Source organism: Uloborus diversus, chromosome 4 (genome assembly GCF_026930045.1).
Source record: "Uloborus diversus isolate 005 chromosome 4, Udiv.v.3.1, whole genome shotgun sequence".
NCBI classification, from domain to species: Eukaryota; Metazoa; Arthropoda; class Arachnida; order Araneae; family Uloboridae; genus Uloborus; species Uloborus diversus.
Genome location: NC_072734.1, coordinates 123,111,373 through 123,125,154, shown reverse-complemented (window position 1 = coordinate 123,125,154; position 13,782 = coordinate 123,111,373). Strand labels below are relative to the sequence as shown.

Here is a 13,782-nt window from a genome sequence, read left to right as displayed (position 1 = left end):
TCGACCATGTTGGAATAAGGGAGGCTCGAGGGCTCTGGAAAATTGTCAAAATGTAAAACCTAAGCACACAATTGCAGGATACCGTTAAGGACGTTAAGGGAAGGGATGTCGTTCTTCCCTCTCCTCTGGAAACTTTTCGAAATTGAAGCTCCAAAATACGCAACTTTTGCTGATCTGCGATGATGTTAGGCGAATGATGTGTGTACATGTTTAAACTAGTATACATTGTTAGGTTTAAATGACTAATAGAAATCAATCACCCTCTCTTTGAAAAATCTCTGGATCTACCCTTGCACACAGGCCAATAAAAAGATGGACAAATGCAGTGCTTATCTTCTGAAAAAAATTTTTTTTTTTCTTTTTCAAGAATACGCGCTAACTTTTTAAAGAATGCATTAAATATTTCATTGCATCACGTACAAATTTAAACGTGAAAGTTAGCGCACTTTTAATCATTGTGTCATACCGTCTTTATTTCACAGTAAATCGACCGATAAACAGCGCGTAACATTTATCGCTGCATGGTAATAATCAAAGTTCTCAACAAAAAATAAAAATTATAACACCTTTCGAACTTTCCATCCTTCAACGACGAACCCAGTGTGTGCTCATCTGTTGCGATTCGGAAACAAAGAGTGCGTAATGTCGTCAAGGCAACCACCTGATAAAAATCCCTACTCCATCTGCCCCATTCTTCATCCTCGCATTCTCAATTCTAACTCCCGAGAGTTACGTTCGATTCCGTGTACTCCGCGCCGTTTTCTTTCTATTCCCATTGTCCACACCTTTCCGATGGTCACCCAAGAGGTCTCTCAGTCAGCCCGTTCTTTCACCACGTGCATTGAAAAAGCAAGGGAACAGGAAACCTTGGATCCCGTGGAAAGCTGCGCGAGATAAGGATAGAATTATAGTAGTTTAATTTTGAGTAGTTAAAATTTTGTTTCATTTGTCGTCTTTAAATTAATTCGTCCATTTTTTTCACTAATTCATCCGGCAAATTAATTGGTAAGTTGATTTCTATTTCCATTTATTTTCTGTGTATAACATTTTTAGCATTCATGGAAAGTCATACAAGCATAAGTGTGTGCCCGAGGGTCACCAGAGCTACATGATATCTTATTAGTTAAAAAAAGAGGGGGGGGGGGTAGGTACTTTTGTAGGAACATGGGTGCCCATCCCCCCCCCCCCAAGTTCAACGGCGTAAATCCTCCCCCCCTCCAATTTTTTTCTCAACCCTTTCCCCCCTCTTTTTAGCTCTCTTTTTCATTTTATTTAATTATTTACTTTTAATTATTATTATTATTATTATTATTATTATTGTTTTATTAGAAAAGAGCTCTGACTTTTAATGACATACATACACATACACACAAACTAAAAAAAAGGAAATGAAATATAAGCAGAATAAAATAAAATAAATAATTTAAATTAAAAATAAATCGATAAAAAAATTAAATAAATACATTTAAAAAAAATTAAAAATCCCCCCTCCCCCCCCAAAAAAAAAGATGTTGCAACTTGTGCCATAATACCTCCCTGTGGACACCCCTGTGTAGGAACCCTTTTTGGTTCTATACTGAATTTTCAATCAGATAATCTTGTGGATGAGGGAAAGAAGAATATTTGATAATGGGTCTTTAGACTCATCAGACATGGACTTTATTTCAACTTATTTGTTTTATTTTCATTTATGTCGTATATTTTCCCAAATTGTTATATCTCAATACCTATTTGAATTAATTTATCACCAAAGATCAACGAGTGAGAGAGAGAGAGAGAGAGAAATACGGCTGCTGTTAGAAAATCGAAGTGCACACAGGGCCCGACTAACTGAAATTGAGGTCCTCTCGATTTGTTCTTGCAAATTCAACACTATTTTTTAAATTTGTTTCATCAATTTCTAACATTAGTCCTTCCTAATTCTTTATGGTTTTCTTTCATGTAAATTTCACAAACACATAATCACCAGCTTTAGCAGTTTTTGTTGCTGAACTATCAATTCCTACTAGGTCATCTTAGTTGTCTTGTGTATTACTACATTGTAAAAAAAACAAATTGTGTTAAGTTACCAGTATTAATGGTACAAGTAGTAATGTTACACAAATTCTGAAAGTGTGTAGCATCATTGTTATAAAAACTCAACTTGTTGGAGGAATCTTTTCACTATGGTTTCAGAAGAATTCAAAGCGCATGCGTAAAAAACAGAATCGGCGCAGAGCAGGTAAACTCTTATTAGCGAAACGGAAACAGTTCTTGGTGGCTGAGCGGTAATAGTGGCATTTTCTGTGAAACGCGCGTCGCGTGTTCGGACCTCACGCAGGTCATATCCTCTCTTAATGTCAGTAAAAAGGTCTGGACTGTGTATTATAATGAATAATTATTTGGTGTATATTGGTTGTCAAAAAGCATGATCTTAAAAAAAAAAAATCAAGAAAGTCCGAGAAAAGCATAATTTTTACTAATCTGTAACCTTTCAAGCAATTTCTCTGTAAGCATACAGAAAATACTGGTGTAACCTTACGCATAAATGAGCGAGACGATACGCTATAGTTGCACTACCATGGTGTAACTGTCTACAAGTGATGTGTAACTTTACACCAGTTACATCAGTTAAGTTACTCCAGAGTAGTGGAGGAAGCTAAGCAGACACCGGAGTAAGGCTACACAATTTTTTTACAGTGTAATACAAATAGCAAAGGTTTGAAATGTGTTATTTATTTTTTAAAGCTATTTTTAAAAATCTTTATATGTTCTGTAGTCAATTACTCCGTGTTTGTAAATACATTACATTATTCATACTTAATATTGAACGAAAAGAACTCAATTAAGCAGCCATTTTCCAAAAGTTATACCATAACACATGAACCAATTAAAAAAAAAACTATACTGTAAGGAATGTATGGCATTGTAATACTAAATAGTAGATTGTACTGTTAAAAATTAAGCATAAAATAAGTAAACAAGTAGATTAAATAAAAAAAACCTATTTATTTAAAAACAGACAAAACAAGAATCTCTACTAATAATAAAGCTGAAAGTTTGACTGTCTGTTACGCATGTAAGGCGACCATTCCGTCAATTTTCATGAAATATGGCAAAGTTAACTCGTAGCAAAAGGTTGTGCACCTCGAAGTGTTTTTTCGAAAACTCGATTTTTTTTAGTTCATCTTCACATACATTTAATAATATGGGAAAGAAATATTTCATGAACATTTTAAAATTTTAGATCATTCGAAAGCTAAACTTTTTCTACATAAGATGAAGTTTCTTTGAAGTTTTTACGAGCATTAGGAGAGCTATGAGAGTGTTTTTAGAAAACTAGAATTTGAGGATTACCTCTAGCAAGCTAAACGATGTTAAATGTTTGAGCTCGAGAATAAAATTAAAAAATTCATTTTCGCTACTAAAATTTGTGTTTTGTTGCCATGGTTACGTCTTTTAGTTACTTCGCTTTAAAAAAAAAAAAACATTTTTTAAACATTTTTAAAAAGTATTTTTTTCACAGAGATTCGCAACGCAGAGGGGGCGCTCGAATACGCTACCTTGCGATGATTAATAATACTAAAGAAAAAGGTAAAACATTTCCATTCCACGTGTTTTCTTTGGGGTAAATTACAGGCTTTAGACAGCTTGTGATGTAATGTAATTTCAGAAGAATAGAAAAGGAAGCTTCCCACAAACACGATGAAAAAATACTGTCATTAACTAAGCGTTAAAGCAAGTTATAAGTTACAGCATTTGTTTGTTTTACCTTTTTCATCCGCCATTAGACAGTATCTTCAGCGCCCCCTATAGTTCATTGGAGTTGCGCATTCGCAAATCCAGAGCCCGAATACGCTACCTTGCGGTGATTAATAATACCAAAGAGAAAGGTAAAACATTCCATTCCACGTGTTTTCTTTCGGGTAAATTACAGGCTTCAGACAGTTTGTGGTGTAATGCAATTTCAGAAGAATAGAAAAGAAAGCTTCCCACAAACACGATGAAAAATTACTGTCATTCACTAAGCGTCAGAGAAAGTTATAAGTTACGGCACGCGTTTGTTTTATCCTTTTCATCCGCCATTAGACAGTATCTTCAGCGCCCCCTATAGTTCATTGGAGTTTCGCATTCGCAAATCCAGAGCCCGAATACGCTACCTTGCGGTGATTAATAATACCAAAGAGAAAGGTAAAGCATTCCATTCCACGTGTTTTCTTTCGGGTAAATTACAGACTTCAGACAGTTTGTGGTGTAATGCAATTTCAGAAGAATAGAAAAGGAAGCTTCCCACAAACAGGATGAAAAAATACTGTCATTAACTAAGCGTTAAAGCAAGTTATAAGTTACAGCATTTGTTTGTTTTACCTTTTTCATCCGCCATTAGACAGTATCTTCAGCGCCCCCTATAGTTCATTAGAGTTGCGCATTCGCAAATCCAGAGCCCGAATACGCTACCTTGCGGTGATTAATAATACCAAAGAGAAAGGTAAAGCATTCCATTCCACGTGTTTTCTTTCGGGTAAATTACAGACTTCAGACAGTTTGTGGTGTAATGCAATTTCAGAAAAATAGAAAAGAAAGCTTCCCACAAACACGATGAAAAATTACTGTCATTCACTAAGCGTCAGAGAAAGTTATAAGTTACGGCACGCGTTTGTTTTATCCTTTTCATCCGCCATTACACGGTGGCTGCAGTGCCCCTATAGTTTGTTGGAGTTGCGAATTATGTTCAGTTTATCATTAAAACAAAATGTGCCGAAAAACGCAACTGCAATGTTCTTTCTGAAATGTCAAATTTCAGAAAAAATTACCATTTTGTTTTTAAGCTAAATAAAATATTGCTAGACTTCTGCTAGGTTCTGAAAAAAAAAATCTTTCCTTTGTCTTAATTTTAAACAATTAAAGAAATGCAGTTGAATTATACCTATACTTGGAAATTCTTTAATTGTGTGGTATCTGATTTGGAAAAAAAAGAAAAAAACATTTTCAAGGTAATTTGCAGGAGCAAATATTCACTTTGTCTTTCGTTTGCAGTTTACATAGTTCACGGGGTGCTTGATTTAATCATTAATTGAGTGTTCTTTCGGAATCGAATTTCATAATTACCGAGCTGTTCTAATGAATTTAAATTCAATAAAGCGAAACAAACGCTTTTGAAATTCCCAAATCAAAAAATTTTTCCGCGATGAAAGTAAAATGTCTATTTTCATTGGTAGTAAAATCGCGGAAATAATATGACGGAAGTGACATCATGAATGGTGGAGCATTTGACGACAACTTAGAGATATCTCGAAATATTTGAAGCCAAAAAAATGATGCCTCAAATTTAGTGACAAGTACATATGAATATATGCAATCATGGTTTTGCGTTCTTTTGCATTTTTCTCGTAAAAAAGGTTTATTGACGAAATAGATTCTAATGAACTGGAAGATGAATGAAATGGCGGAACGTTTTCAAATCTGCCGAATATATGTAGAGATCTTAAAAAACGATGTTAATGAACGCATAAGTTACCTGTAAATATACAAGTGAACTAAATGACTTTTTAATTTTCTACCACAGGTAAAGCCCTGCGGTACCGCTAGTGAAAACACAAACCAAATGAATTTGTTCAAATATTTCTGATATTAGAAATTCTAAAATGAAATGATTGAACGAAAAATCGTAAATAAATTATCATATCTAAGCGTTTAAAGTTAAATATTTTTACATTCTAGAAATGCACAGAAATATTAACAAATTCAAAAGTATCGACCCCATTCGCCACTCCAGAGCTCGAATACGTTACCTTGCGGTGATTAACAATACTAAAGAAAAAGGTAAAACATTACATTCCACATATTTTCTTTGGGAAAAATTACAGACTTCAGACAGTTTATGATGTAATGTAATTTCAGAAGAATAGAAAAGACGTCTTCCCACTAACACGGCATCAAAGCAAGTTATAAGTTACGGCATTTGTTTGTTTTACCTTTTTCATCCGCCATTAGACAGTAGCTGCAGCGCCTCATATAGTTTATTGGAGTTGCGAATAATAAAATCAGTGTGCAATCTTGGTTGCTAAAAAAATTTAAAAAATATATATTAAAAAAATATAAAAAAATAAATAAAAAAAAATAAATTATTCAATTTTTGCTTCTTTAATACCATTGAAAAGTGTAACAAATTTGTATAGTGTTTAACGTTATTAGAAAAACTTCCAATAAGTAAAAAAAAAAAAAACTGAATTCTCACGATAAAGAAATTTAAAAATAATTAAAAAAAAGCAACTCTGAATGATAATATCTACTATTCATTTTCGAAGAAACAGAGTCGCTGTAGTTAAAAAGTAATTTTATCTATTCTGAACAAATATTTTTGCTACCAGAAGGCGGAAAAGAGTCGTTATCTAGAAAGTTTCCATGTTTATTTGTATAAGAACACTTTTGTTTTCTTACTCCTCATAAAAGTAAGCTATATGTTGTATAGTGTAATCTAAAACGGCATTAAAAATTGTAACTCTGTAAATATTTGCAAACCGTTGAAAGTGTAGCATTTTAAAAGTCAAGGGATTCTGAGCTCCTTCGAAAAAGATTATTTTTGTTAAAACATTCTTTCTTTTTTTTAATGATGTGATCATTGTAAAAACAAATTTTTGAACATAATTTACAAACAGATTTTTTGAAACAGGTTACAACAAAAATCATTCTCATGCAATCTGTTTCAAATTTCATACTTACAAAATTGCAAAAGTTGGTAATTTTGGTTCATTAAGTAAATTGCGACAATAATTGAATTTTTTTTATTAACAAAAAAAGATAAGATTTGTTAACAAAACAAAATACACATACATAACAGTAAGCAAAATAAAATAAAGTAAAGTTAAAAATTGCATTGCAAAACTGGGTCCTTTGTGGATTGCGAGCTTTTAATCATTTTTACAAAGTTGATAATTTTTTGCGCTTTAGTTTCCTTTGTTTTTTTTTTTTTTTTGTAAAAAGAGAGAGAGAGAGAGAACCTTTAAACAAAAGCGTATGTATTCAGAAACTCTGGACTATAGCGTAAATCAGGTAAATACAGTGGCTCCCAAAAGTGTTCGTACACCTACGACTTTCAATGAAATAGGACCTATCCATTGGTTAGAATTAAGGTTTTGGAATAGGTATTTAATTATAAGATCTATGATCAATTTTCAAAAAAACTACATGATTTTTTTTTTTTTTAATATTAAAACTTTTTTTTTTAATCAAAAACAAAAAAGTGCTGGAAATTTTATCTCACAAAAATTTTCGTACATTTTAAAAAATGTCTATATAGCATTGAATAATCTAACTTTTTACTAAGTTATTATTTAGTAAAATATCATGCAGTATCAACAACACCTTTTAAACGGCTGGGAATAGATTTCATACTTTTTTTTTTTTTTTGCTTAATTTCTGAGTAAGTGTTCAACCACACTTCGAGAGTCTTACCGTTTCTATCTCTATTTTCGTTTTAAAGCCGTATTTTCGTAATCTAGCCTCCAGATATCTCTAAATATGTTACATTAAGTTCAAATCTGAAGATTGAAGGAGCATTTTCTAAACTTCAGGACAATTTTTGAGGCACTAAACGCAAATGTTGAAAACCGTGTGCTTCTTATCGTTATCTTGATAAAAAACAAAGTTGTTTCCGATAACCAAATTTTTGGCTAAATGTTTAAATATGATTTCTGAAATATTTAAATGAACAGCATGATTCATTATTTCATCAAAAAATTCCAAACTACCAAGTCCTGATGCTGATATGCACCCTTGCACAAGAACACCTTCACCGTCCTGACTAACTGGTCCGACTGAATTCTTAAGATTTAAGTTTCTAATTTTTTCTTTTATTTACAGTTATAAAACAATTTAACCAAAAATGTTTAATTCATTTTTATCTGTAAGTAAGACATAATTTCAAAACGTTTTGAGCTTATTTATTACTGATTTTGCAACGAAAAGCGCAAGTTTTCTGTTTTTCGCATGGCCAAGAAAATTTCTGCGTGACAGCTAATCAGAGAACTTGGCGAACAATTTTAGGTGAAAATTAAATTTAAAAAGTTTCATTTAACTCTGCAGAAACTGTTACTGCACTCAAATGTGCATTTTTCATAATTTTTTTTAACTGTAAATCTCTGATCACGCATTGTCAACTTTGCCGGTTGACCTTTTCTTACCTTGTTTTCGGTCCGATTCTTTTCTTTAAATTATTTTATCAAGCACTTTACTATAGAATGGAATAAATTAACAAATTTAGAGAAATTTCAAACCAATTTACCACTACTGTGAGGAAAAAATTCAAATTTCGAACGGTGTTTGTGGTTTTTACGATTACCATCCATTTTAAAGTAATAAGCACAATATTAAGGAATAAATAAACAAAAAATTAAAGCCAAATGACTTTTAAGGGTCAACACAATGCAAAAATAATTTTAAAAAAAAAACGACAATGATAACTTTAACTATATATTTATTCGAAAATATTTGAGTGTACGATGACTTTTGTGGCGTATTACTTCTCTGTCTCTTCGTTTTTTGACCCATTTCAAAAGGCAGATCCGTCAGTATTTTGAAAAAACTACAGTGTTTTATTTAGAATAATATAGGAATGATGTGAAAAAATATTGGAATTCATATTCGAATTCGGTTTCGCGTTATTTTGGTTTTACTAAAAAATTTCATACGAACACTTTTGGGAGCCACTGTATTTCGAAAAAAAAAAAAAAAAGATTTCAGGCACTTTTATTAAAATGGCCAGAGGCGCCTCGATGGGTGGCCACGGGAGGTCCCTGTGATCTTCCAAAAATACACTTAGCCTTCAAATTTCGTCTGACGATTCGGCAAAATTGGGAGACAGCATTGCAAAATTTGTGTTTATTTATTATTATTTTTTTTTTATAATGATGCTATGTTCATTACAAAAATTATCAATCGGTAAAATTTGGAGTTTCACTCAGCAAATTGTAAATCCCCCCCCCCCTCCCTTCCCAAATATTTAGATCCCTGCAAATAGAACGGAAAAGAATAGATTTTGGTACCTATCAGTTCAATTTTTTAAAACACACATATAACAAAAACTTTTTACATAATAAAAATGAGTAAAAGTATAAATTAACCTATTATGCAATTTAATGATTAAAACTTTCAGAACTCAAATTTTAGCATGTAAATTACAGCTTGCTTATTTTGTTTCGAAAGTCTAAAATACCCTTTGTGTGTTTTTGAGCTGATTCGCTTTTTGTTTTAACTTCTGTACAATATTTGTCACACTTTCTTGATCTTTCACAAATCTATCACTGATAACTTTAATCAAATTAAAGCAAACATCTACAAGAGAATAAAAGCAATTAAAAAAGAAATCCTTTGGCCAGAATAGTGGAACTCGGAGCCAGGCACAGCATCTCCAAACTACGGCACACGGCCGTAGTTTGGAGACGCCTGCAATTTAGCAATTCACGCTTACGTAATCCATTTTAGAATGTTAAGTTTTACGAAACTCGTTTTTTTTATTTATTTATTTAAAAAAAAATTTTTTTAATGGGTGATATTTAAATGATGATTCAAAAATAAATAAATAAATAAATAAATAAAACATCCAGCATCCAGCATTCATTTGAATTTTGACGTCTTGAGTTCAAATTAAGTTTTCGCAATCACGAATTGTGACAGGACCCTACTCGTTCGGTTTGTTGTTTCCACAAATGGAATGGAATAGAAATAGCCAGGAAATTTGTACCCGTCTTATTATGAGTAGTAATTTTCTAGAATAGGTAATACGAGGCATATCCATAAAAAAAAGAAAAGAAATAGTGATTAGGATGTAGTAATGAAGATAAAGCTTTTATGACCGATATTCACCGGTACGCTTATCATTAAAGATTATTTACAGAGTATAACGATGAGAATTAGTAATCTGTAAATTTTGTATTTCGATGAAGTTTTGCTTTCAGTTCATCTATGTTGATTTTTTCTTGAAAAAAAATGTAATTTTATATCCCCACCTCCCACTTTTTTTTAAAGTAAAATCTGCTTAAGTTATGCCTTGAATAAACACAAACGATTTGTAACCATGGCGACGAATTTTTTTTCACTTAATAAGTATTAAAACAAAGAGTTAGACGTATTCTCGTCATGATGTCAACCTGAAAAATCAGAGCAACAGCAAATATGATCAAGTGAAGATAACGAGCAATTCATAATTGCTCAAAAAGAAGAACAAGAAAAAAAAAGAAAATGTGATAGAAAGGTTTATAAATTAATTTTTACAAACAAAAAATCAGTTAAGGTAAATACAATTATTAAATAACAAGTTTGTTTCTGAAAACTAAATCTGATAAACTATTAAAAAAAATAAATAAATAAAATAAAACCAATAAAAAAAAGCGACTTTAAGTTAGGTCTTCCCGAAGACCTCTCTCACAAGGCTCTGATATATAATATTTTATTCTTTCAAAGTACTACCAATACAAGACAAATTTCGAAACATGACGTTAATGGTTTTAAGAGACTTGCTCTGAGCCATGAAGTCTCGATATTAATGGAAAATCGAGTAATAACTATTAATGTGCGCATAGTAGTTGACGCACATTAATTTGAATGTATTCTTATCGTTTCTTTTCTCTCCCCCCCCCCCTCCCCCGTGGAACTCAATTAGTCATACTCGAAATACTCTACTTGCGAAACGATAACGTCGAGTAGTATCGAACTTTAGTCTATAATAAGGGAAGCCACTGACGTCCGAAAAGAAAAAAAAAATCCTCTCTGCTCCTGTTTTCCTGAGTCGAAGTATTTAGTTAGAACAGGTGGCGGGGCGTTGAGAACCTCCAGCCAAAATTATGATGACAACTTTTAAGTGCAATGCCAAAAGGATTGCGTTCTGTAAATATTTCGCTTTGTAAGTGCCAATTTCTGCTACGTGTTTGCATTGTCCGAACTATTATATAAAAATGTTGCACGTAGCAAAGTTTACATTTGTGATTGGCAGAAAGAAAAGGTCGTAAATAATTCACTTCAGGCATAAAATAGGGTTAATGGAAAACTTGGAAATTCCTAATTTCTATACCAGCGTTTCTTAATTTCTTTGTTAAATGGAACGCTTTTCCATTTTTTTCATGCAGTCCCTGGTTTATCTTCAACAGTTTAGTTTGGATGAAACGTTCAAAAATGGCTTAGTTGTAATAAAAACGAAAAATATTCCAAATAATACTTATTGCCATCAAAAAGTAACGCCATTTTTGAATCTTTAAATGTGATTTCAATAAAATTTTCTTATTTTCGTACCAACATAGTCACAGGTCATACATTGATGATAATAAAGTTTATAATCCACAATTTGTTTTGAAGTTTTGATGTTTTCTCTGCTGTTTATTCGGGAAACAATGATTGAATACTTCACTCTCACAACATATTTTTACAGATTTTTTAAGTGACTGTTTTATATTTAAAAGGAGAACACGAACTCTTGATTGATCTCCATAACCCTGGAGATCCGCCGAATACAATTTAAGAAACGCTGCTTTATAAAGGTGATGTTTTGCTCTTTATTGTAAGAAAAAAACGGCAATAAAAATGGTTTTAAAAGTTCGCGCTCTCAAGGTGTATGATTTTTACAAGTTAGTGATGTGTCGTTCATGAACGAATGGGTTTAAAATACCGACTAAATTAAAAGGTTCTGTACGATCTCCTAATAAATGAACGGTCATTCTTTTGAACGATATTTATTTCACGTAATTACGATATTTATCTCGTTAGATTTCTTGATTTATTATTTTTTTAAAATATCTTTTTATACAAAGATGTATTGTTAACATCTATGCACAATTTTTTTTTTAATTTCTGTAATATATAATTTTTAAATATAGATGTTAATAATAGTACATCTATATTTTTAGTTTTTACTTTTTAAAGATCAATTTTGAAAATTTTTTGGCGTCATGTCATTTGAATTTATTTTTTTATTGAATGAAATTTAATTATTTAATTTTGTACCATGCAGGAATCTAACCTGCGCCTTTTGGAATAACATGCCTTACCACTTGATTACTGAGAAATAGCTTGCAAAATGAACTATGATTGCTTCATATATCTTAACCTAAATAAAGTATTCCTTAATTAAATTTTTATTGGTACATTTTCTGAAAGTTAGGTAGCTGTAGTCGCTTTCCTTTAAAAAAAATGTAACGAAACCAATGAAACATTTTTAATGTACGTGAGTTAGTCCCGTAGAGGTTCATCTGCAACTGTTTTAATTGAACGAAGTCATTCCAATCAACCAGTAGTGTACGGGTCAAAAATATGAACGATACACTGATGAACGGATCATTAAAATGAACGACATTGCCTATCTCTATTACGAATATAACAGCCTTCAAATAAAAAGACACATATTATTTTTAAAATGGTAGATGAAATAAAATTTCAAAACCAGATCCACCGCTACATGATCGGTGGAAGTTTGTATGAATCATGAAAGTGATTAATATCAAGCAATATGAGACCTATCGAATAAAAGAGTTAGGACTAATAATCAAAGCAGTATTAAAATAATAATCATTAAGTCATAAACGTATTAAATCTTGTTTTTAAACGGAACGTGTTATAAATATTCACTGCATGATTATAATTTAAGGTATCAAAAATAACTGGAAAGAGGCGCAGTCTGGTCAGCTACTTTTTGACTATTTTCATAGCCTTTCAGCTCCTATCACTGCTGTGAGCAGTAAAATTTCCCAGCTTGGTGCTCGAAAAATAATGCTCAGATTATTTGAAGGCGATAATCCAAAAATCGTATTTTTTGAGTAATCAAGATTGCTTATTGGTCTCACTTCGCCAAATCCTGACGCCTCGTTTTCTATTCTCTTTGTGATGGGTTGATACCAATCACATGATCTTCTTTCATTTCGTTCAATGACTTCGACATAAATAGCCGTACAACCTTTATTTTTATGTTAAAATTTATCGAAAATTCAGCCTTATTTTTTGACATGAATTGCTTGAAATTCTGTCAAGAAATTCAAGGATTTTAAAAAAATAACTGTTTTCTAAACTCTCAAGAAAGTGCGCTATATCGACAACCCTATTATGGCTTACATAAACTCTCATCAAAAATATCTTCCAATATAAAACCATCCAAGAATGGATGGTAAATCAAAATATTTGCTAACTTTAGCTCTATTAACACATCTAAAATTTAAGAAAATAGCTCAATTTGTTCTGCATTTATTTAAAGACTTTGAGTTATGTTAAACATAGTTTCTCTCTCTTTTTTTTTTTTCAGTCATTTCTAAGCTGGCAGTTCAAGGAGAATCCGTTGACGATTGTGGGGAGGAAAGCGAGAAGGGATAAACTGGCAACATCTGGATTTGAACGGATTTACCCACCACTTGGAATAAAATCTCTCAGCGATGGCCAGAGAGATAGTCGAACTCCACGACGGCAAGCAGAGCACCTGCGCCCTCTTGCGACAGATGAGCGCCCCAGTGGGGCACGAGGGCAGAAATGGTCACGTGCCACTACCTATCACCGCCCCGGGCAACCTACAGTGCCCCTTAGAATTCTGGATTCAATCGGAAACGACGCCACTTCTTTTGTCTGCACAAAAAGGTGAGCTCGAGTTTTATACCTTTGGTAGCTGATTTTGTAGTGTTTATAAATGTTGCAAGTTGTGGGTAAGCGGGGGAGGGGGAGATTGGTTAATTCCCATAAATGAACCCTCCGGTCTTTTGGGAAAAAAATCTGGAAAAATACCGAGAACATTTAAAGTTGTTTCAAGCAAATGAAAAAAAAAAGGGGGGGGGG

The 13,782-nt window shown here is 32.4% G+C and overlaps 1 protein-coding gene across 1 annotated transcript in view; it reads left to right on the top strand.

The window, feature by feature from the left end:
* Positions 1–697: 697 nt before the first annotated feature.
* LOC129220265 (solute carrier family 41 member 1-like) overlaps positions 698–13,782 on the top strand; it is a 49,515-nt gene continuing 36,430 nt past the window's right edge. The window contains exons 1-2 of the mRNA XM_054854649.1: positions 698–1,005; positions 13,262–13,587. Of these exons, the coding sequence (XP_054710624.1) occupies positions 13,389–13,587 (199 nt within the window). The 5' untranslated portion in view covers positions 698–1,005; positions 13,262–13,388. The remainder of the gene's footprint in view (positions 1,006–13,261; positions 13,588–13,782) is intronic.